The sequence below is a fragment of the Drosophila persimilis genome, unplaced genomic scaffold, assembly GCF_003286085.1.
Source record: "Drosophila persimilis strain 14011-0111.01,24,50 unplaced genomic scaffold, DperRS2 tig00000000-arrow-pilon, whole genome shotgun sequence".
In the NCBI taxonomy this organism is placed as follows: Eukaryota; Metazoa; Arthropoda; class Insecta; order Diptera; family Drosophilidae; genus Drosophila; species Drosophila persimilis.
Genome location: NW_020825288.1, coordinates 27,756,917 through 27,780,881, shown reverse-complemented (window position 1 = coordinate 27,780,881; position 23,965 = coordinate 27,756,917). Strand labels below are relative to the sequence as shown.

The following is a 23,965-nucleotide window of genomic DNA, read 5'->3' as shown; positions in this document are numbered from 1 at the left end:
TCCGTTTTTTCTTTGACTGAGTGAAGGAGAGTTGTGTGTGTGTTTGTGTGTGACAGGATTTCTCTCTTAAATAGGTAACGATTTCTTAGGCAATCCCTGTTGTAAGCTCTTATGCTCTTGTGTTTGAGTGTGTGTTTGTGTTTGTGTAGGGGCGTCCTTAATACGCATTAATGTAGGTGTATATAGGCTGATTATGCCTCTGTGTATGCATTCGCATCAAATCTTTTGTGCTGAAAATTCGCAAATGGAAATGTAAATTCGCCAAAGAACAGCTTAAAGCTCAAGAAAGGAAGGAAATTAAATGGATTTTTCTCTTATTTTATCACTCTATTTTCTTTATGAACCAACTAAACACAAAACAAATTCCCCGGCAATCAATTATAAAAGTTTCTTCCTCCTTTAGTTTCTTTAAACTTTCCCGTTAGCTGTTTAATGTGGAAGTTGCACCCTCCTTGACAAATCGGTATAATCGCTCTTGATTATTATTTGGCCAGTTGGTCAGTCGATGCCATTAATATTTCCCCTGCCTCCCAGGGTTTGCTGGTGATTATGATTTGTGGTTTCGTGTTGCTTTATGGCCTGCCTGATTGTTGCATCTGAAAGTCCTTATAGTATATCTCGAAAAGTTAATTTCCCAATTTAGAATACAACTCAAGAACACAGCTCCAGCTGTTGGTGTTGACCCGAGGCATGCCTCTCATTTGTGGACTCATTTCGTCATGTGCAACTGCTGAAACATGACAAAGTCACTTAATTATTAGATGTCTGGAGGGTAATTGTAATAAAGTGGAACTGATTATGGTCCCAGAGCGTTTTTCTACTACTCAGAAGGTGACTAACGAATGGAAAAACGAATTGAAAACTCCATAATATATGATGTAAGTTGTACAAATATTCGTTCTTCAGTTCAAGCTACCAGATAACTATACAGAAGGCCTACCATTTCCACCATAATTGGGTGGAAATAGGAGCTGTTTCTATCAATAAATAAATTCAGCTATAAATCATGGGCCAAACCCAGTTAGAATATAGTTTAAGAAGCCACTCGAAGCTCCCCCTCTAAGCTACAGGAAGGAACATGTCAGTTGCATCAGACTCTCGCCTCGGCCTTTGGCCAACCACAGGACACGCTACCTCCTCGCACATGAACAGACACTCGCACAGGTGCCCCTCGAGTCAGGTGCGCCACCCATTTCCCACTCCACAGGACAGCAGCAGCAGCAGCAGTAGCAACCACAATGCCATGCCATTCGCACGCAAGCCACTCGCACTTCCTGTTTTTTGTTTCCATGGGCCACAAAGTCAAACGTCGCATATTAAACAACATTTGTCTGTCGCTCTTCGTGCGGATAAAGTGGCAAATGGAAGCAGCCCCCGACTGTGGCTATTCGCCCACATATCCCTATAAATCGTACATATATATTTAGACATCCCAACAGTTTCTCATTTCCCAATATATGTGTATACATCTCTGTATGGAAAAAACTTGGAGATGGCCATAGAGTCCGAAGTGATTCAAGTGTCAATTTGATTAATTGAGCGTGCTGTTGAGGGGCTTCCAACGGATCCATTGTACGCGTATATACCATTGAGGAACAAAGCATTCAGGCTGAAACCTCTTTTAAACCCAAGATGAGGCCTTGGCCAAATGATAATTCAATAAAAATGTTGCATAATGTTGGCCTTGCTTTTTATAGAATTTCATACACCAGCCAGACCCTCAGCCCCTCCTCCTCCGCGTCCACTATTTCAATGGCTAAAACGGAAATGAATTTTTCCGCTTGACCTAAATCCCACACATGCATAAATCTGTTGTTTGTGCTAGGATGCGATATTCTCTTGTATCAATTTAAGCTTTAAGTTTCTACATAATTTGAGGTTGTTTTTTCTCTGTGCCGTGGCTGTGCCTCTCAATTGCCCCTCGAGTCTCGGAATTGACAGGATAATTTATGCTGAAAGTGTTGAACGTGTTGAGTGGGAACGTGAAGACTGAAGGACCCAAAGTACACCAACAAATGGCCCTCGAGGATGGGGTACTAGAGAGTTTAGCTAATTGGGAATATCATTTTAATAGTCGGTGATGCCATGGCATTCGTCCCATTTTTGCCAGACAGACAGCTAGAAAGACAGATAGACAGACAGACAGGCATCCACTTGCAGCTGCAGCCTGTTCGCACAGCTGATATATTGTCATTCATATGTTGTGTCAGCAATTTGTTAGCTTTATGGCTGCTGCCACGCCCCCAGCTGCCACAGCCACAGCCACAGCCACACAGAGCCAGACCTCCACAGAGAGAGCCCCGACAGAGCAAAGAAAGGGTGCAAAAAACATAAAACTTGCATACATAAATTGTATTTATGCACTCCACACTCTGCATTCTGTCATTTCCTGATTTCCATGTGTGGTGTGTGTGATGGCTGTGCCACTACTGATGTTCCTGTCCCTGGAAAAAGGGCGAATTAAGAAGGATAAGCTCCACAATTTCCATCTAATTTGAGATGGCAAGTAAGTATTTTTACAATTCCAATTCCAATTTCCCAATCTCTGGGTTACTTTCCGCATCGATCCCTCACGAATTTTGATTCCTCTTTTGGCTGTCCAACAATTCGAACTCTTTGGAGTTTTATCGTCCCTGTTTTATACTTATACTCGTATGTTCATGTGTCTGTTTGCTACCTTGATTACAGTTCAACTTATTTTCTTTTGGCCCCATGCGTTACGGGGAAAGGGGCGTTTGCGGAGGTTACTAAAAAGTTAGTTTTGTTGGAGTTTTCTCGGTTTCAGTGCAAAATGTTTTTATATGCCAAAGTTTTTTATATTGCAATTTAAGAAAACTATAAATTGCATTTGCTCATAAGTTGCGCCGGACTTGCAACTTCTCTCAGAGCAAATTAGACTGGCAAACAATCAAATATTCGTAAGTCAAGTTGGCTTCGAATTCGAAGCAATAATCATTGTGGAAAATCAAATTAAATTTAAGAATCCTGGACAATATACAAGCTATACAATTCTCAATGCAGGATCCACGCAAAAACGATCTAAAAAAGCTGACCAACGCCATCAGCTTCCTCCAAAAGCGCAAGGAATCTCATGAGCAGCAGCTCCTCTTCGAAGAGAATCAACTGAAGAGGATTCTGGCCGTGCAGGATGCAGCCCACAAGAAAATCGAGCAAATGGCAAAGATGCAGGACTTGCAGTGGCTACTGTCACAGGATCGTCATGAGCTGAACAAACTCATGGAAACTCTAAAGACCTTCCTGGACATGAGCCAGGATATGCAGGATACAGGGTTCTACAAGGCAGCCACCATCTACATCGACGAGCACTGCAATGAGTCGGAACTTAAGGCACCACAGCTACCGCAGTAACTTTCTTATTTCTGATCCCCCGTTGAGCCACACGCAGAAAAAAAACTTGTTAATCTCAGTTCTATGGCCAAAAGTTATGATAATAAAAGAACAACTAAATGGGGTCTTGCTGTCCGCATGGAAACATAAATCCGTGAAGGACAAAACTTCCTGTTGAGATCTTAATTATGCACTTTTTCTGCGGACGGATTACCTTAGAGCATGCACTCTTCGTACTCTTTGGGTACTCCTGGGGACTGCCGCTGCCTCTCTCTACTATCTCGCTTCCCTGTATCTTTTTCTTGCTGGGCAGTTGACCTGAAAAAAAGTATGCAGCCCGAACCGCATGCTGAAGTAATTTCTACTTAGCCACAACTAACTACGACCGGCATGGAAAAGTGTTGGGAAAAACTGAAGAGGAAACTTTGGAACGCCTCAAAAATTAAAATAAAGTGCCAAGAAAGTGAAAAGCGAGTGCCGGTTGCCGGTCTGCCCCATGCTACTTCGTGAAGCTCGTGCCTCGTGCTACGTTGCAGGACGGACCCAGCAGCATCTTGAAGTTGGCCAAAGCCGCGGCCAAAGCTAAAGCCAGGCCAGAGGCAGCAACAGCAGCAGCGGCAGTAGCGGCAACTTCCGTTCCTGGGGCCAGCCCCAACCACTTCTTGTTTCCATTAGTTTCCCCTTTTTCCCTGCGGCCGGTATGGAAAAACTGTTGCCAGTGTGTGTGTGTGTGTGAGTGTGTGTCTGTGTGTGGGCGGTCGTGTCCATGTCCATGCCTCTCTTAATAATTTGTAACTCATTTTGTACTCGGCGCAGCAACAACGGCAAACGCTTCACCTTTTGAGTCCCGCTCTAGTCGTAGCGACAAAGCACAAAGTGAAAAGTGTGGGAAATGGAAAGTTGTGTGCCCAAAAGTCGACGAAATAAATGGGAATTCTTCTGGTTTCTGTGAAAGGACATTGCATTTGGGTTAACAGGCAAATTACGTAATTGAAGTGGTCCAAAAAACAAGTGCAAAAGTGTGTGAGAATGCATGAGAGCCCTTTGACCTTCGTGGGTTTCCTCAAACATCTCAAAATTCAAATACAAATGCAAGCCGTAACGGCTCAGGCTCAGTGGCGCCGCGACGAACCGAACAGCGTGACGTGGATGTTTCCGAAACTACAAGTGCGCTTCTGGCGGCAAAATTTACTTACTCTAGCGCCATTTCTCCACGTAGTTAAATTTTCCGTCTTACAGTTTTAGAGCAACTGAAAAAGTGAACGGATATTGGATTATTGAAGACACGCCACACCTAGCGGCGTACAGCCACCTGTCGTCTTTTCTGTAAGAAATAAATTTTGCGCCCTAAGAAAAATAGCGGCAATAAATAACAACCTATTTAGATTCGTAGATAATTTTTTGGTGTAAATGTAAGGTGCGTGTAGAAATATGGGCGCGAAGTTCAAATGTGCGGGCCACTCTTGTGATAATTTTCGGTGCCCAGCATGGAACCCATCCCGCTATGATAAATATATTTTAAAGTTCACAGATGATGAATAATGGGCTGTAGATGATTTATTATCTAAGGTCGGTGAATTGTTCAAGAGTTCAACGTTAAGGTTAAGGTTTAATGTTAAGCAACAGGTTAATTCAGAAAGCCTTATAGCTATAGAATATCGCGATAATGACAAGAATGCCCTGGGGAATCATCAGCGATGCGGCCGATGATTTCTTTTTCGGATAGTAGACGGTTTTCTTCGAGAGCACAATCACGTGGGGCGTTTGGCCAGGGGCTGGATTGGGCTGTGCCGTCTGCTGGGAGGTCGGTTGGGCAACAACAGGAGCAGGGGCTGCCACATGTGCAGCTCCATTGTGACCAGGCTGTGCTGGAAGCGCAGGAATAACCGATGAAGAATTGGAGGAATTGCTAGCGACCGAAGCCGTGGGTGCAACCCAGCCGGCAGCAGGTGCTGGAGGAGGAGCAGGCGCAGCCGTAGCCGCTGGGACTGGAATAACGGGTGAAGGTTGTGGCATCACCGGAACAAATGCCGCACTGGGCGACATGGCAATGGCAGGAGCCGGCTGATGGGCTTGTGTCAGGGTGGGGCAGATCAGATGCTCCGTTTCCGTGTAGGTTTTCGGGTGGCCTGGATTGGGCTCTCTGATAGTCTGCTTGTAGCAGCCATTGGCATCCGGCTGACCCGTTTCGATTACCGTCAACTTCCTGGGATCGGGTGTGGTCTGCATGACTATTTGGACTGGAGCTGCTGGTGCGCCCGCTGGATAGTAATGGTGGACCTGGGCCACAGGTGCTGGTGCTGGTGCTGAGGCTGCAGCTGGCGATTGGCTTTTGGCAACCGCATGGCCAATCATGCCACCCGCCAGGACGCCACCCAACATGCCCACGCCTGCAGTAAAGGAGAGTTTATTGAGGAGCATCTTTTCACATATTAAGAGGAAATTGCTCACCAAAAGCCCGTTTGCGTCCACGTCCAGGGCGTGCCTGGCTAAAAGGCACCAGCGTCAGTCCGAGGAGGGCTACGAGGAATACAACTTGGACCAAACGACGTCCAGACATGGTGGTCAATGGAAGAATGAGCACGAGTTCTGCGAGGTATATTTGGCTAAATCGGCGTTAAGACCAGAACTGATCGGAATAATGGAACGCTTCTGACTCAGTGCCAACCGAAGGTGTCGAAGAATGTTTTTTCCACAGCGCAAATGTTTGAACAGTTGCTTTTGGAAAGTTCAAGAAATATATTTTTGTGATGCTTTAATTGAATTTTATGCGGCACATGAAACGCTCATTACCACGCCTGTGCTGTGTGAGTAGTATACCAGTTCAAGGTGTACTTGGGGTTCGATTCTCTTATTTTATTTGTCTATGAGAGGTGTGTATAAGAGTATCGCTTATGTCATCTTATAAATATATCTTTAGGCTGTTCGCTCCATAGACAAAGATCAGTTTTATACGCATTCCAAGGGTTATTTGAAGCAAGGAAATGAATCCCGCCTGACTTTCTTCTTCTAAATGAAGCAGAGTACTGTACGGTTATTTCTTTAATGGTTCTCCGGTAACCCTCTCAGAATCCATGCATGACATTCCGATTGCCTCGCCCCATCAGAGACCCGTCAGTCCATGCCTTTGGCTGCCATTGTTCTGCTGTCATAAGTCAATCGTTGCCAGTTTGAAGATACATATATCACAATATGAGCAGAATATGATGCGGCAACAATGAAGTGGCAGCCCCCGTAGTACACATAATGGAGAACGTGTACGTGGCTTAAAGTGGTGTGATTTAAGGCCAAAATTTGCCAAAAAATAATAATGGAGTCTGAAAAAAGACCAAAACTTTAATTGTTTAATGAGACTCGGTCTGTCCGTGTCTCCTGGTAGACGCCCTTTTGGATTTCTTTTCTGCTGTGCCCAACAGGAGTCGTACCAGCTGGCAGACTGGTTGTTAAGTCCGGCATATGGCACGTGAGGCACCAAATACGAGGACTGCTCCGTTTAATTTTCATAATCTTTGGAGCCAAACGCAGGAAGGACACGCAATATGGTTTTGGTTAAGGAACACAAGGAAATGAAAGGCAACGAATGGAGCGATGGTCTCCTTTCCTTGGCACTTGGGCAACGGTATTGATTAAATCGGCTTAAAGCTTTGACTAATGATGACAGAAGAGATCTCTGGCTCTAGCTCGACTCTGGCTGGAGGAGAACATGAGGCGTTAGAGCGCATAATTCGCTGGTGGAAAGCGCCAACTCATTGAGCGGAGGCTGGGGCAGCGGCAATCGCTTTGGTGTCGAAATGACCTGCATCAAATGTTCAGGGCAGAGCCATGAGAAATCTCCAGTCATTTGTATTCGGGGGATTTGCCGGCAATTTGTGAGACGCGACTTTAATTCGCTTAATAAATATTTGTTTAGTTTCTCGACTACTCTCGCCCAGGTTGCGGTCATGGGGGAAAGGATCTGCTCTCCGGCACATGCACACAAACACACACACACAAAGGACAATTGTCAATTGCAGGACATTCTTTGCCTTGGGGGTGCGGGTGCGACACTTGAGTTCCACTTCCTTGCCGGCCATAAATCACTCGCTGAACGCTGAACCGAGATGACGACGAAAATGTCAGATACAGGATGCGCAAGGATAGCGTAGCGAAGGAGGACCGACGACGGTAAGGAGGCAGTGCAGCACAGTTGATGGACATGGACATGAGCGAACGTCTTGGGGCCATAGACCTTCCACTCCTGGAAGGATAATGATGCGCAAATCGCTGGCAGTCATCGCTGTCCATCAGCCAGCCCTCGGCTCTGCTTTGTTTCATGTTTTCGGCTGTTCGGCTGTGGCTGTAGCTGTGGCATTGGCACTGGCACTGGCTCTTAGCCGCCTCTATTATCCTTAATGCGAGTCACTTTGTTAGAAACGTCAGTCGGCCTGCAAGCGCCATTATCATCATCGTGTTGCCGGACGGCCATCCCGGCTGGAGGAAAAAAATATGATTCGGAAAATGTGCAGACACACTGGCCCCGCCTTGTCTTTTCCTTTTCCTTTGCCTTTTCCTTTACCCCCCATTCTTGCTTTATGCTTTTCCCCAACCGAAAATGCACGAAAATAAAGATAAAACATGACAGGCGGGTTCACATTCAGTCATTTATAATAAGCCCAATATGACCATGTGGATCCCGCTCCTGCTACTCGCTCAGGCCCTCCCACCCCTCCATAGTTTACATCTGCTTAGCCTCCAGTTACAGTCCGACTTGGCACATAATGCACTGCAGATTGCAGACGGTTAAGCCTGATGCTGGAAAACCTAATGAAATAATTGATGTGAGCTATTTACAAGCATCTAATTCCGATTCGATGGCCAGTCAATAAAAATATGCCATAATTATATAGAACTGTTGCTGCCTCTCGTCTCTCGTCTGACGTCTCCCCTTCGGGCCTGGGCTTAGGTTAACCAGACCAAAACCAGTCCACAGCACTGGCTGCAATGTTAATGACATAATTTAAAAAGCATTTCATTAATAGCTGATGTCAGAGGCCCAGGAAGAGTCTGCACTCTGGGGCAATTAAAATGCGGACAAAGAAAGCCAGAGGACAACGTTGTGATTGGAAATTCAAAATGCTGGCTGGGCCAGAATGTTAATGGTAATTAAAAGCTGTTCGAATAGGAGACGAATGAATAAGGCTCTTTAAAGGAGAGCCTCTGAATGAAGGAGGCTCTGCTCCTTTGGCGATGCCTGGCGAGGATTTTTTACCATGAGCAAATGCTTATCTTGAACTTTGGCATCGGCTTGGTGGCGGCGCTGGCGGCGGGTACACAAAATATGTTTGCTATGCAACCCCCCGGAAGGTCCTGAGATGTCGTCCCGATGTCCCCTGGTCTTGGCCACAAGCAAAGAGCATGTCAAATCATTTGTATATAATTCACATCCTTTTGGCTCTTTGTGCCTGCCCCAGTGATTTATGGGCTGCGCTGCTCTTCTGCTCTTCTTGCTGCTGCCATGTTTAGAAATGTTGTTTCGTTTCTCTTGTAAATACCCGTACTCGTACTCGTCCCCGTCCTCGTTCTTGTTCTCGTTTTGGGACACATTCCAAATTGGTCCGTGCAAATTGTTTGCCTCAGCACTATTATCCTTTTCGCAGGATGTCGCTGCTGCTTGCCTCTCTTTTTAAGTAATTGCTGACTTCTGCCATTTCGGCGGTGAGTTATACGTTTTCGATACGAAAATTTGATATTCCGACCACATGCTGTGATTAAATTGCTTATGCCATCTACTCGTCCTCTCCTGGCCCTCATATCATAGTATCGCATCTCCAGGAGGTGTCCTACGGTTTGTTTTGGTTCCTTTTGTTTATTTGGTTCCTGTAATTGAAAATAGTTTTTGGCACTGAGAGAGTGGGAGGAGGCGTGTCTGCGATTACAGTTGTAGATTACAATTTGATCCAAAGTATGGATGGGATGATCACTTATAGGGTATCAAATGTGGCAGTGCCGCAAGCCATCTCTAATTGTTTCCTATGTTTTATAATTTTCAACTTTTGAACCCGCCTGCTGTGCCATTTATCATAACTAAAAACAACACTAAAACCTTTATGCAATACTTGAAAATGTAAATTTTAGTAAATTGAAAATCGAGTCTCGAGCATTGCGAAACCGCAAAACCCATCGCCCAATATGTTTTCCAACCGAGCAGCAGCAGCAGCCCTGTCCGGCCAAAAACTTCAAGACGAACACGAACATGTGCATTTGTCATAAATTAGAAACTGTAACTTGTATGGGGGCTTGGGCTTCGACTGACTGACTTTTTGTGCTCTCCTCTCGGTCCAGGTCCAGCCAACACTTAAATTTATTGCAAATAACTCTTTCCCTTCATAACTTTTTCTGGCCACCCATTGGACCGAGTACGAGTATGGTTTGCATTTGCTTGCTGTTGGGTTAATTTTTTAGCTAAGCAAACTAATCAACGCCCCTAATTCGGACACTGTGGAATGTTGGGTCGGAGATTGGAATGGAGACGGAGATGGCTCTGGGTATGAGGCAATGGCCAGGGGCTAAATGAAGTGTGCACAGACCCCTTTCAATTAAGAGTATAACTACGACGAGTATTCGTATCTTTCTGTGTGTGTGCACTCAAAAGTGAACAAACAACAAAATCTGAGCCGGTCAACGCATATAAATCTTGGCCTAAGTGTTGTGGTCATTTAGCAAATGTCCAGCACTGTCCAGCCATGCAAATTTGTAACCAACACCCTTACCTTATCGCTTCTGAAGATGGGTACTCTTTGGCTGTGATTTATAAAATGTATTAATTAAAGTGTCCCATTTGGCGTACACAAAACAATGGGCGGGGGAGATGGATCGTCGTGGCAAGGGAGAGTCTCGTTTCAGAGAGGAGAGCATTAAAGCCAGCATTTTTTGCCATTTTGCTTTAATTCTAAAATCTTACAAGAAAGATTAAAAATATGGCCAATAAAAATATCATTTATCCGCCTGGGGACAATTTTCCAGACATCTTTCTCATCGCCCACACTTTCTTTTTCTCTACGTCTGTCCCCATTTCTCTTCCCGAGACTCGCTCCTCCTTCCACACATAAACACATAAGTGGTAGTCCTGTCAAAGTCAAAAATAAACGCAGCGACAATAATGATTTATGTGAACCGAGTCGAAAAGCAAGGATCCTTGCTTGGTGAAAGGAAGCCAAGACACAGGAATGGGGGCTGGTCTGGGACCCCATATGAGAATCTGGCGATATGCTAAAGTAGGACGGAAGCAAATTGGAGTTGGAAAAGCGCGACAAATGTGAGTATAATTTGTAAGACAGCAAATGGGGGATAGAGACTGAAACAACAGACCTTTCGCTGTGGGATATTGAAATCATTTCTGTAATTATTAAATACGAATAAAGCCATAAATCTTGCCAAAAATATTAGACCAATCATGAAGACTCGGGAAGTAATTCTCTTTAAATATATTCAACTTAAATAGTTATTCTCTCCATTTCCCCGAGTGTCGAAAGTGCCAATAAAAAGTTTTGCGCCGGACAGGAAAAGTTTTCCCCCTTTGGGTGTGAAATTGTCGATAATGGTTGGTCATAAAACGATTTGCAGATATTGACTCTTGTAGCCGAAAAAAATTCTGTGGGAAATACTTTTCAGAAATGGTATACATCCCAAAACAAATTAACTGCCTTTAAAGAAATTCTTCTGAAAAATTTAAAGCATTTAATTGATTTCCACAGACATTGGCAGAAAAAGTGCCGACAAGCATTACCGAAATTTGAATTTTCCAAAAAGCAAAGCCAATCAGACGGCCCGCGCACCCCCTCTTCTAACCAGATGCCGTGCCAGTTCATAAGCCACAGATAGAAAGAGAAAGAGAGAGAGAGAGAGAGAGAGAGAGAAATGCAAAACCGCCATAATAAAGGATAATGTCGGCGCATATTAAATAAATGACTTCCGTTCGCCTCTCAGCCGTCGTCGTTGTCGTAGTCATCGTCTAGGTCTCGAACCGAACCCCACAACGTTTACTCCAAAGGGAAAACAAGCGAAAGGATATTGAAATGAGTTGGTGAGGAGTAGGAAAATGCAAATTCATGCCGGGCGGGAAATGACGTGTGCAAAATTTCACAGGATGATGATGGGGCGAATACCCCGTTCGGTTACCCGCTTTCAAGTGCTTAATTAAAAACTTCAACACATTTAAAAGAGCATTAAAGGAGGACAGGAAGTGGCCATCATTTCTCGCGGCTGTGATTTCTTTTTTGGCAAGGACAGGACAGGGCTTTAGGCATCGCTTTGACCTGTTGCCCCACTAAATGCAGAAGTTCTCACAGCTCCGTCGATCGTCTGTCGCTAATTACAAGCGACCCATGTGGCAGACCAAGCCTAATCGCTGTTTAAGTACACGGTAGTGGCTTTGGCTTAAACGCGAATTACGCCCAATGTCCGCAAAGAACGGCTCGACGCGGATCGACTCCGCAACTCCGCAACTCTGCACAGCGGCACAGCAGCAGACTCATGACCATTTAATGTAAACAATAATTAAAAGTCACAGTCAGAGCCACAGTCAGTGGCAGAGTAAGAGTCCCGGCCAAGACTCTGCAGCCAGTACCTCCCGCCTCCAGAGCCGAGGCTCTCTGGAAGAATCTCTCTCTCTCTTTCTCCCCCTCAGATTTTATGGCTTAATAGCTGCAAAGTGCCAGCCAAGCTGTTTCTGGTGGGTTTCTGTGGCTTGATTATAGTGCTTACTGGCTATAAGAGTACTATGCTTATAGCCATCGCTGGTACTGGCCGGCGCCATATTCAGACATAGTCACACCAGCGGAACGGAGGAGAGCTCTGACAGCGAAGGGTATGATTATATTACCTGATCTGGATCATTGTTAAGTCAGTGATATATTGGAGTGACATCCCTCATACATAGTCATGATCTATCCGTTCTATGTTTGTTATATCTTAGTTCTCATTAAAAGCTTCTCAGATGATGAAACTTCTTGGAATATGTTGGAATGTAGCAATTGTAGGGTTTCGCAGCAAAAAACCATTATCTATGCAATTTGAGTATGTCCTTCTATCGTTGCCCTGAAGAAACAACTTTCCGAATCAAGAAAATCCTTAACTTTTTGTCCTATCCTTATCGTGGTAGCAGATCAAGAGGATATTTCATTGTATGTTCTATTAAATGTATACAAAGTATCAATTATAACGTCTCTCCTAAAAACCGTTCAAGATGATAGCTAATAGCTAAAAAAAGGATCGATGCAAAGAACTTTCTAAATTGAACTCTTTCTAAATTCCTCTCTCCGTCCACTCTTTGTCGTAGCTCCTCCACCTTCACGGTTCAGGATGTGCCTCTCATGCTGATATCAATGTCAACTTTGTTGTTTGCCATTTGCACTGCACATTTTCCAAGTCACTTGTTTTTTGCTGGACTGTGTGGAAATTGGAAATTCGTTTATTATTAAATTCACCCTCCATTCAACTTGAACTTGTTCTTTTTGTTGCACTTTTTGGGTGAGTGAGACAGGGGCGTGGCTCAACTTGGCAGAGACTTGCGCACCCGAAAAGTTCTCCTCCAGCCGAAGGAGTGGTAGGCGTCTATGCAGATTTTGCAGACGCTGCAAGGACACTCGTCATCGCTCATATGCGCTCTGGGCAACGCCCACAAGGGACACAAATGGTTCGCGTTCTCTTTGGGGGTTGTATTGGGATTTATTCTGGGGGCAAATGCATTTCGGAAAATTCACTCAGAGTTTTTTCTGCAAAAGTTTTGATTAAAAAGTTGATTAGAAAACCTTAAGCCTTTGCTTAAATTTAATTATATACACTTTTAGAAAACTTATTTCCTTAAGCTCCAACAAGTATAAACCATTTACTTCAAACTCTTTACACTTTCCATACGACATGAACAGACCTTCCGATACCCCCGAAAAACCAAAGACCTGAATACGTGCATTTTATTATCTGGTAGACCCCATGGAATCCCTCTCTCTCTCTCTCTCTCTCTCTCTCTGAGGAACATTTATCAAAACTACTCTATGTACGTGCAAAGGCAAGCTCTCGTTGCAGATACGGATGTGGATAAGGCGGCCAGGCCACATCTCTGACGTCTCTGAAGCAGGAGAGCCCAAGAGCCCAAGAGCCCATCGAGTGCGAGAGTACGAGAGTACGAGTATTTTTCAAACCAAAATATTTTTGCATAAATTACAATAACAGGGAGCCCCAGATCCAGATACAACAATAAGCAAGATGTCTACCAGAAACGGCGACCAGCGAACGAGCACACATTCTTGGCACATAATTTAGTGTCGCTTATGAAATAAACTTATCTAAGCGGAAATAGAAGCCTTCTCTGAGTGTGTGGGTGTGTGGAAAACAGGTTGTTTTCCAGCAAGCCCCTACTCAAACACACACATGCAGCGCATAAATTTCGCTTTGCGGCTAAAAAAGTATCTCAAGTATCTGTGAGATGGCGTGGCGTTGAAATTTAAATTCCTAAGAAAGTCGTAAATTATTTTTAGTGGTTTATAAAGTCAAGGTACATTGTGTATGTGAAAGCGGTTTACAACAAGTTATGTGGGAGTGGATAGAGGGAGAGAGCATCCAAAGGGAGAGCAGACCTTGAGATAGGCTGTTGTTTTTTGAGTTAATTGCCTTGGCGCTTTACTTGAATAACTCATTACAGCTTCCGCTGTTGCTACCTCGAGGTGCCTCGGGCTGCTCACATTCTATGCACCAGCTCCTTGACAAATGATCTAGCCACCAGGCTAGTCAAGCACCACCACCACCACCACCACAACATCTCTCACTCAGGGGCGCCTTTCATTCATCAACCATCACTGTGGGGCAGCAGCAGGCAGGCTGGTTGGCAGGCAATCGACAAACTACAAACTGTACAAATATTGCGATGCTCTGGCTAGTAATTAAGGCGACAAACACTCGTCTGTGGGCGTGGCCGGGGCCCATCTGGCATGTGTGATGATGTATGGCCTGCATTTAGGCGCATCTGCGGTGAGATTGCTACCAACTGGAGGCTGGAGGCTGGAGACCAGAGACTGAAGTGCAAGCGCCAAGATGAAAGACATATTTCTGTGATTTATACCACTGGAGGCGCTACTGTCGTCTGGGGTGGGACTGCAGCATTAATATGAATGGATTGCCTTGTCCACCAATTCCTTTCGTATATCCAAATGAGGCGTATGTGTGATTTTAGCTTAAAAAGATGTCAATCACTTGGCTCTCAATCATCTCAAAACTCTAGAGAGTACCTTTATAAATTGTTTCAAATTCAATAGCACATTAAGTGGCGCTATAAAGACGCCTCATTTAAATCACTTGCCAAAGTCGTCTCCACACAATGAATCCCCCCCAAAGAGTCGCGACTCGCGAGACAACTGGCAGACAGTCAGTCTCAACCAGCTACCAGCTACTGCCATCCGTTTTCTGGTAAACTGTTTAACATAATCCTGTCTTGTCCTGTCCCGATCCGAGCCGTAAAGACTGACAAAATGCGTCGGCAATTTGTTTATTGGCGCTGGCTCTCGTCTTTTGTCGGCGAACATGCCGCGCCACAAACTACGCGCTGCAAATAAATCACCAAAAATATTTCAACTACACTCCTTCGCTGCTTGGGAACAGGGTCTCTGGACGGTGTGGTGTTGTGGGTCTGGTGGTGGGTTATCTACCCACACTGCCGGCATATGTTTTCATGTTTTTCTGTTCCTTGGACTGTCGGAAGTTTGCAATGTTTCAACAGGAAGCCCTTGATTGTTTGTATGACTTTTTTGCTTGTTTGTCGATTTGTTTGTATGGCTATTTCTGTATAGAGTGGTATATGGATGGCACTGCTCTGGCAACTGTTATTTTGACTTTGGCCTGACACTTTGACTTTGGCATTGAAAGACATGCATTGTATCGCATATTGTGAGTGAACTGAGAGCTAATTCATTTGTCAAGTGGCTCTGTGAATCATCGGTTTTCTGTCTGGTCAATGAACTGTGGAATTTTCGGATAGAAATTCAGAGCCCGAATCTTAATTTTTAATCTCCTTTTAATGGTGTATTATGGCTGGTTCCATTCCTGACTTTCCACGCAAATAAATCAGTGTGAAATTCTTTGAAGCAAAAAAAAAGGTGGCAAAGGAATTTCTGCATTTTCACGGCATTGTTTCACTTTCCCAGCACGCTGTTTTTGTATTCAGATTTTCACTCACCTTCTGTCATAGTAACTTTTGCCCTGGCAACATATGGCACATAAATTATTGGGGAGCACACACACACGGATTGAGGGAAAAACATTTGTAAGCCGCGAGTAAAAACCGTAATGAAAAGAATGAACTTTTCCTTAGAATGGGGTTGAACCTCAGCGGAGCGCTTTTTATTTCCATTTTAATTAATGTGAGGAATGGTATTCCTAAGTGATAAGCTCCAAAGAGCTTCAAAGATTTCTAAGAGCATTACCTTAAAGTAAACAAATAGGAATAAATCCTGAAGCTTTGACCTACAAAACGAGTAACGAGATTAATGTTTTGGCTATTTTTCCAACTCACAAAATCTGATCAAATTAAAGGTAACAATTCCGGGGCAATCTGTCATAAAGAAGGAGCCATGGACATGGACTGGCTGTCCATCTAAGTATCCTGTGCAAATGATCCAAGGATTAAGATGCGAGTAGCAGTTGCTGCCGGCCATCGGGGGGCTTAATGACCATAATGACCAACAAGAAGACCATCATCTGGGCCACAGGACAACGCCAAAGTCCGTTGATGATGATGATGATGATGGTGGGCAGATTGTCCGACCCCGACCCCCAAAACACACATGATGTGGCTGAAAAATGGTACAAATTACTTTAACCACAACTGCGTGGAAGGTTTTCCTTTTCCATTTGCAATGGAATCATTTTCGTGTAGCATTTCTCCTGTTTGCTTAGGCCCGTCGGGGTCTGCAGGAGGGGTTGCAGGACGAACCTTTTTATTAATGATTCACAATTTTATGTTGCACGTATTTATCACATCTGAGTAGTAGGTTGCACACACACACAAACACAACCACCAGCGGCGACAGGTATTTTGTAAGCTGAAAACTTGACAGACTTGTTTCTGATCCTTTTTGTATTTTTTTTGTTTTTGCACATATACGAGTATGTTGTGTGTTGCATGGTGTTGCTGTTGTTATGACAAACGTGCGGCAAGAACAAGGGAGGAAACGGCACGGGCTTGGGCTCCGGCGACATGTTTTGCAGTTTTCCGGTTGACCGCAACAAAAGACAGCCTGTCACGCTGCCTCTGCGAGTGTGTCTCCCATGTCTGTCACCCTCCCTGCCCTGCCACCCGTGCCCTCCATTCGGTGTATGTGTCTTGTAACAGCAGCAACAATGGCAGCGCGCCCCAGGGTCCTGGACAACTTTTGTCAACACACAAACACTCCGGAGTCATGGCTGTGCCTCGGCCTGTGCATGTGTGTCTGTGTGTGTGTTTGGTGTCAATTGTAACGTAGTCAAAAGGTCGGACTTAAGTGACTTTATTAAGCGGTTTAAAAAGGGGCAGGTTACACACACACTCTCAGGCATACCTGACATGTCTGTGGCAGGCAGGCGGAATATCCTAAGCCTAATATTTGAAACGCTTTTGTGGGGGTCTTTTGTGTGTGACAACTGGCTTAGTGCTATATTTCCTGAAGCATGAAATGAACAAATTATGTGGAAATTTTTAGAAATTTGTGACCGCTAGAGTTTTGAATATTCAATAATCCATTTTTACAGTTTCTTTGGCATTTCTTGGGCTATCCCCCTTGATGATTCAGATCGGTACTTCAGAGTATTTCTTCTGAGTTAGTCATCGATCAAAACTGGGTTCTATATCAAGGGCATGGTCTGGGTCTAAACAATAGCATTAAGAGTGTCGTGCGTGTCGGTAGACATCAAAGTCAAAGCTGGCCTCGAGTTCAGTCCATAGCTTTGACAATGTTTCAGTTCCAGTTTCAGTTCCAGTTCCCATTGCGATTGCGGTATCAAGTGTTTGATCATAATCGTGGTCATCATCATCTTCATCGTGGGCATCATCGAGAGCATCATTGTCGCAAAATGCTTTTGAGACTGCCGCCGCCAGCAGCTGCTGCTCCAGGGCTCCAACTAATGTTCGACGATGGACTCCACTCCACTCCACTCCATCTCTCCATTCTATCCATTGGTTTAGCCCAGTTTGGTCTACATCTACGCATAATTAGTGCAATGCGAGACTCTGACTCTGACTCTGAGATCGACCGACTGACTCTGGCTGCTCATGATTAATTCGGTTTAATTAGAAGTGCAGACAATGACGACTAAAATTAATTCAATAAAAATGCCAAAGGATCCCTCGGCTGGCTGGCTGGCTGGCTGGCTGTAGCATTTTTGTCCCAGGCCAAAGATCGCAATCTAATAAATTATCATTTGCACTGCAATCGTCAGTGTTGTCCCTTAGCCTTCAATCAAGTTTGGGGGCCTTTGATCAGCTGCCGTTTGCTCCGTCCTTCGATCTCCTTTGATCTCCTGTGTCCCTCCTCTGGAGCTCGGTCTCCTTTTTGGCTGCTGATCAAAATTCTGTCCACCGTCGACTGAGTGACAGACGTTTACTTAGTTGTTATCATTCTACTCGTGTTGATGTTTTATTGGCCTTTTTGCTGTTTGCTGTTTGCCTTTGCCTCTTTTTCTCTTAGTTAGGTATTATATTTTGAGCTCTGGGTCCGCACACATTCCAGGGCTACAGTCTGGCCGACGAAACACCAAAAACCCAATACGTCACTTCTTGAATTTGATGATCCTTTGATGGATTTCTTTCGTGGGCCTTCGCAAAACGCCGTTAGCAACCGCCAAACTTTTCGCTAATCTGAGGGACAAATATTTCAAATATATTTTTGTCTGCCCCGAGAAGAAGAGGAGACAACGTTCGCCGAGCAATGTGTGGCATCCATGTGAAGGGCAAATAACTTTCGATGGGATGGTCCCGATTTTGGCCTTACTCTCCGCGCCCTATTTGGCCCTAATTGGCCAAGCGGTTGGGAGCTCGGCCCTGTTTAGTTCGGCCTAAAAGAATTATGTTTGATTAAACAAATGATGAACAAATGTTTCCATATTGTTAACACATTGATGCATCGCTGCGTTTGGCACCTATTCCTCCCCCCCTCCCGTTCCCTCCTTGGAGAGCTGTGTAATTGCAACACTTTCAGCTTCCGTTTTGGAAAATACTTTTTTCTGAAACGTAATTGAAAGTGGTCATTCGAGCGGATAGCCACAGCCATTCAAATACCAGTATTCAAATGTGCGACACGACGCGACACTTTCATTTTCATTTTCATTCGGTTTCGTCATATAAAAGAGATCATGAGAATTTATTTGTTAATTAGATTTCCGACCATCAAACACTCGATATCATCTCAATTAAATTCCGCTAACAATCAATCAGTATATTTATTGTTTCGAGGGGGGAGCACAAAAACTGGGATCATAACTCAACACTTCACACAGTCCTTTTATAAGCATTTTCCCATGTCAATCTGCCACACAATCTACGAATGCGAATGTATAAGTAACAGTTTTTTGTCAGACAACCTGTGTCCCGTGGCTGTATGTGTGTGTGTGTGTCTCCTATTAAGCTATGAATTTTCATGTTATTGCAACTAATTTTCATTTAATGCGTTTGTCGCGGACAGCAGGCCCAGTGGTTTAGTTGGCAAGGGGTCTAAAGACGCAAGACTGCAACCCCTTCGTGAACCACAGCTCTGTGTGGGACATACACTTTTAATTGTAGATCATAAACTATCGTATCGCATATGCGTATCGCATCTAATGCCCCGCCGAAACGAGTTTGCAGAGGAAACCGCTCAGACATGGACATTAGATTTGCCCGACTCCCAATAGTCCCCGGTCCCCAGTGCTCAGTGCTCGGTCCCGGAGCTCCAGCTATAGCAACCACATCTCAGATTCACACAGTCACCAATCGGCAATGTCCGCTGGCTAACGAAAGTGGTTGCACCCGATTCGAGCACCAGTTGTCCACCGTCTGTCAGTCAAGGCACTAGCAGCAGCAGCAGTGGCAGCAGCAACAGCAGTAACCATTCAGTCAAACGCTCATTCATGCATGTCGCAGAGCTTCGACTCCAACTCCAACTCCATCTGCAGCTTGAGCGACTCCGTTTCCAACTCTGGTTGGGGCATAATTCAATTTCCGCTGCTCGGAGTCCGCTCCAGAGTGTATCAGTTACCCATATTGACAATTTGATTTAGTGCTTACATGCACCGTTGGCCATTTGCTACGATATTGATTTATATTTAAAGCTATTGATACATTTATTTTGAGCTCGCTCCATTCGATTGAGCGATTAATGCTTCAAGGAGCTCCAAAGTTTGTCAACTTATGTCAGAGGCCGCTGAAAGCCTTCAATCGTGATAGAAGGGGCTGTGTGTTGTGCGTTCTTTTGTTGCATGCTACTCACTGATTATGCCGCACTTTACAAAGCAACACCTCTGAGCAGCAACTATGATTGGGCCTATGATTATTGCCTGCCTGGCTGGCTGCGTGTGTATCTAACAGCAGCCATCGCGTGCAGAGTGTGGGCTCGTGCTGCCGTGCCTCCTCTCCGCTTGGATAATGATGATGATAGCTTTTTGATGCTAATGATAGACAACAGATACGATACAGAGAAAGGCCCAACACACAAACTGCGGGAAAGATAGCCACATCCACAGATTCTATGTTCACTTCACTGTAATCCCAATCGGAAGTCCCACAATTGCTGCCTCCGACTGAAAGTGAAATGTGGCATGAGTTTTGCTCAACGATAATCGTTCAATCAATTAAGGTTAATTACAATTGACCAAATCTGCATGGGAAAGCATTGGTCCCTGGTCCCTGGTCCCTGGTCCCTGGCCCCTGGTATCTCGATTATGCAAAATCGAAGAACAACAGTTATGTTCCCGAAACGCGATGTTCGGCAGCCAATTTCGTGGACGTTCGTGCCTTGAACCAATTTTATTTAGCGGCGGCAAACCACCAAAAACCTCCGAAATTGCAGTAGCCATCGATGAGCAGAGCAAAAAAAATTTTGATATTCTAATTTTCGTAGCTGCATTATGATTTATAATTTGAAATTATTGGAGCTACTGGCTTTTGCCCCCGGGGCCATGGCTGTGCCTGTGCCATGCAAATTTTGGATCCCTAACGGGAATGCGTTTTGTGGCCAAAAGTTCAGTGCGTGAGTTAGTTGGTAGCTGATGGCAAATGTATGTGTTTATCTGTCTGGCCCATTTGCATATGTATCAAGAAAAATACTAGTAATTGAGGAGTGGCTTTTGGCTTTGGCTTCAGCTTCGGCTTCGGCTTTTTATGAGTATACCCTCATATATGATATAAAAAGTATGAGGACCGTTCAAGGTTAATCGGGACTTCGATTAGGGTGTGACACAAAGTTGAAGCAGGATATCCAGAGCACTCTTCATTATATTTAATTTAGCAACGCAACCCCTAACCAAACTGACAATGACTGGCCAAAACAAAGAACAGGATGAGTTCTGAAAGTGCCATAATTTGATGAGTAATTAATGTCAAAAATTTGTAAAGTGGCCTTATCGAGGGGGCCATCATCGTCTCTCTCTTTCTCTTTTATCAACTCGCTCTAGATCTAAGGCCAAAAGTGAAATGATGATACTCGTGGCTAAGTGAAAGCAGCTGTCAGGACAAAACAATTAAACTGTCATCAGTTTTGTGCCAAAAATTGTTGGGTACATTTTTGAAATTTGATTTTAATTGGCCAAAATGTGGGCGCAGCTGTCACAGGAACAGAACGAAACCAACCCCTTGGGGCATTTAGCATAAACCGCTAAAACTAATTTCCTTATTGGTGGTGATGGTGGTGGTGGCAGTGTTGCAGTTGCGCCATTTTGCCACTTAACGCATCATCACTTTGGTTAATTTGTTGCCATTTGCCGTTGGGGGGCTGGGGCTGGGGCTGGGGCTGTTGCTGTTGCCCCCTTCCGATACTGATTGCCTCATCGATCTGCCTGCTATGACCTTGGTCAAGCTAATGATGCAGCCAGCAGCCAACAGCCACAGACCGAGCCGAACCGAACCGATGCTGATGGAGCTGTAAATTTGCAACACAAATGCAAACAGTAAACGGCCATGCCACAGCAACCGATTGCAATCAACGGCGCTGCATCTCTATCACAGCGCATTGCATCGAACCGTTGATGCAGCAGCGGCAGCTTGCATCATTACCAATGACTCGGATTGGGGTTCGCGTTCGCTCCTTCGTTGCAGCATCCGTCGTTCCGACATTGGTCTTGGGTTTACTCTGCTTTACGCGCTTCAATGACTTGGTGGCGGATGCCGCAACATGGTCTTGATTCGTCTCTCGGGCTCTGCCTCTACCTCTGCCTCTACCCGATTAAACGTATGCAACTCTTAACCTTCGCTTAAATCTGCTCTGATTGACAACATCAATCGATCGAACGAACCAGCAAAACGTTGCAAGATCAATGCTTGCAGACTCAGACACAGATACACGGAGGTACAGAGGCACAGATACAGACGCGGAATCGGCCAACGGTTTCTGTTTGCCCAGTTTGTAACCCGCTGTTGTAAGTAAATTTGTTTTGCGGTTCACAATGTGTTTGTTGGCTCCTCTCATCTGCTAATTGTCTGAGATGTAAAGCGGAAACTCTATATTTAAAAACTCTATCAAACATCACACCAATAAACAGATCTTCATAAGCAATCTCTCTCTCGAAAGGACTTCTTTTTAGACCCATAATTATAGCCCTTGTAAGAAGTTTTCCATTAGCCTTTGGCCATGGCATTCGACAGACAATTTAAGCACGTTAAGCACACTTAATTACCAGAACCACCCAGAAGTCTGTCCGTGTGTGTGGCAGCCAAACACTAGTAGCCAGCGTTGGTGCTTAGCACAAATTACCAACTTTAATGCGACAGCCGGTTCGCGCTCGCAGGCTAGGCCTGCAAGAGTTCGCAAAATTGACATGACAACGGCAATACTTCAATACAGAATTCAAAGAAAGCCGTAGCTAAAAAGCCAGTGCGAGACATACTCGTATTTTTGGTGTTAAAATGGATATAGCTGCATTTTATTATGATTATTATGATTTTCGACTGGCGGCGGGCATCGCCGGCCAGGCACCGCGCAGCAGGAAAAAATTACAAATCATTGACGAGTGAGCGGCACTAAACTCATCAGCAGAGGAAGCGATGGTTGGAGATGGGGGGTCCTAGGGTGTGGATGTGGATGTGGCAGGGAGCAACCGGTAGCAACGGTAGCCGATCGGTGGCAAGTGCAAGCGACTCGACTCGCGTTAATGGCCAAAAGCAGACAGACAGAAACGAAGCCAGCGTTTGGGGCAGCTTCTTCAATGTGAATTCCGTGCATTTGCAATCGCACTTGGCTGGCGACTACGTCCGGTCGTGGCCACAGTGAATGCTGTGCCCCAAGAAGAACGAGATTTTAGACGAAGTCATATATCAGCAATCTTCTTGCCGAATCCCCACTGTAGACAGTCGCTTCAGCTACTGCTACTGCTGCTGATGACGACGTTGAAATCTTTAACGCGTCTTGCGCCCTGGCATGATCATTATCGCTGGTTTCGTTTTACGCAACTCTTTGCCACTCATTTGGCTCTGGTTTCCACTGCAACTGCTACGGCAGCAGCAGCAGCAGCAGCAACGTACGAGAACGAGTACTGACAATGGTCGTCTGGGGCAGCAGTCAGATGGTTTTGGGTGATCCATCAATTGTACTCCCAGTTGTGTCCCAGTGTCCAAATGCAACAGTTGTCCATGATGTATGCTCATTGCATTGGCTCTGCTCTGCTCTCCCCCATCCTCTACCGCCCGTTTCTGGACCACCATTCTGGCTCGTTCTTTGTTGGCCAATTTGATTTGCTACCATTTGGAAGACAAGTTGGCGGCTCCTGATTGCTTGTTGTGGTGGGCATCAAAAACAAATAAAAGCTTAAATTGTTTTCGGATCATAAAGCAAAAAGGGTTTAACCCATTGATTGTACGTTGATTGCCATTTATTGCCCCCCTTTTCGGCGGACGAAGGATGTCTTTGTGGGAAATGGGTGGTTTCCTCTCGTTTTCCTTTTTGGCGGTTTTACAACTTCACAGTTATGATTGCGACTAATGAGGGGATGGAAGCGGCAGCAGCAGCAGCAGCGGCAAATCAGACCCATAATCTTTGGTAATTGTGTGAAACGATTAGCCCAGCAGCTGTTCTGATACTGGGAGACACATTTGCTGAATCGTACTTTCGGCGGAGTACTCAACGAAACTCCTCTGTGGCACAGACATTACGTATACTAGGTGGGCTTGCGCTGTAATTAAAATCAACATGATGGAAACAGAGCAGACAAGACATTTACGAGCCATAAACTCTCAAGGCTTACATTGTAACGGGCCACAAAAACTAATTGGGTCAAAAACGAGATGTTACGCACTCGTCCGAGAGGGAGAGAGATAGAGATAGAGAGAGAGAGAGAGAGAGAGAGAGAGGGTCACAACTGTAGCACCTGTTGGCAGGTGAGCCGCAATGACGTTTCACTTAGGTTGCGCCGCAAATGCATTTGCAATACT

The 23,965-nt window shown here is 44.9% G+C and overlaps 3 protein-coding genes across 3 annotated transcripts; 1 reads left to right on the top strand and 2 right to left on the bottom strand.

Moving 5' to 3' along the window:
- The first annotated feature begins 3,012 nt into the window (after positions 1-3,012).
- Positions 3,013-3,483, top strand: LOC6594267. The gene has a single exon (XM_002019478.2). It carries the CDS (start codon positions 3,016-3,018, stop codon positions 3,367-3,369), a length of 354 nt encoding a protein of 117 aa, XP_002019514.1. The 5' UTR covers positions 3,013-3,015; the 3' UTR covers positions 3,370-3,483.
- Positions 3,484-4,887: 1,404 nt separating this feature from the next.
- Positions 4,888-5,999, bottom strand: LOC6594266 (classical arabinogalactan protein 9). The gene is made up of 2 exons (XM_002019477.2): positions 5,800-5,999; positions 4,888-5,738 (listed from the first exon to the last, which is right to left on the bottom strand). The coding sequence occupies exons 1-2, from the start codon at positions 5,906-5,908 to the stop codon at positions 4,981-4,983; spliced, it is 867 nt and encodes a 288-aa protein (XP_002019513.1). The 5' UTR covers positions 5,909-5,999; the 3' UTR covers positions 4,888-4,980.
- A 16,944-nt stretch (positions 6,000-22,943) lies between these two features.
- On the bottom strand, positions 22,944-23,362 carry LOC113564902. Its single transcript, XM_026984195.1, is given in 3 exon segments — positions 22,944-23,190; positions 23,222-23,319; positions 23,321-23,362. Coding segments are annotated over 3 exon segments (234 nt in total). The 3' UTR covers positions 22,944-23,096.
- Between the last annotated feature and the right edge of the window lie 603 nt (positions 23,363-23,965).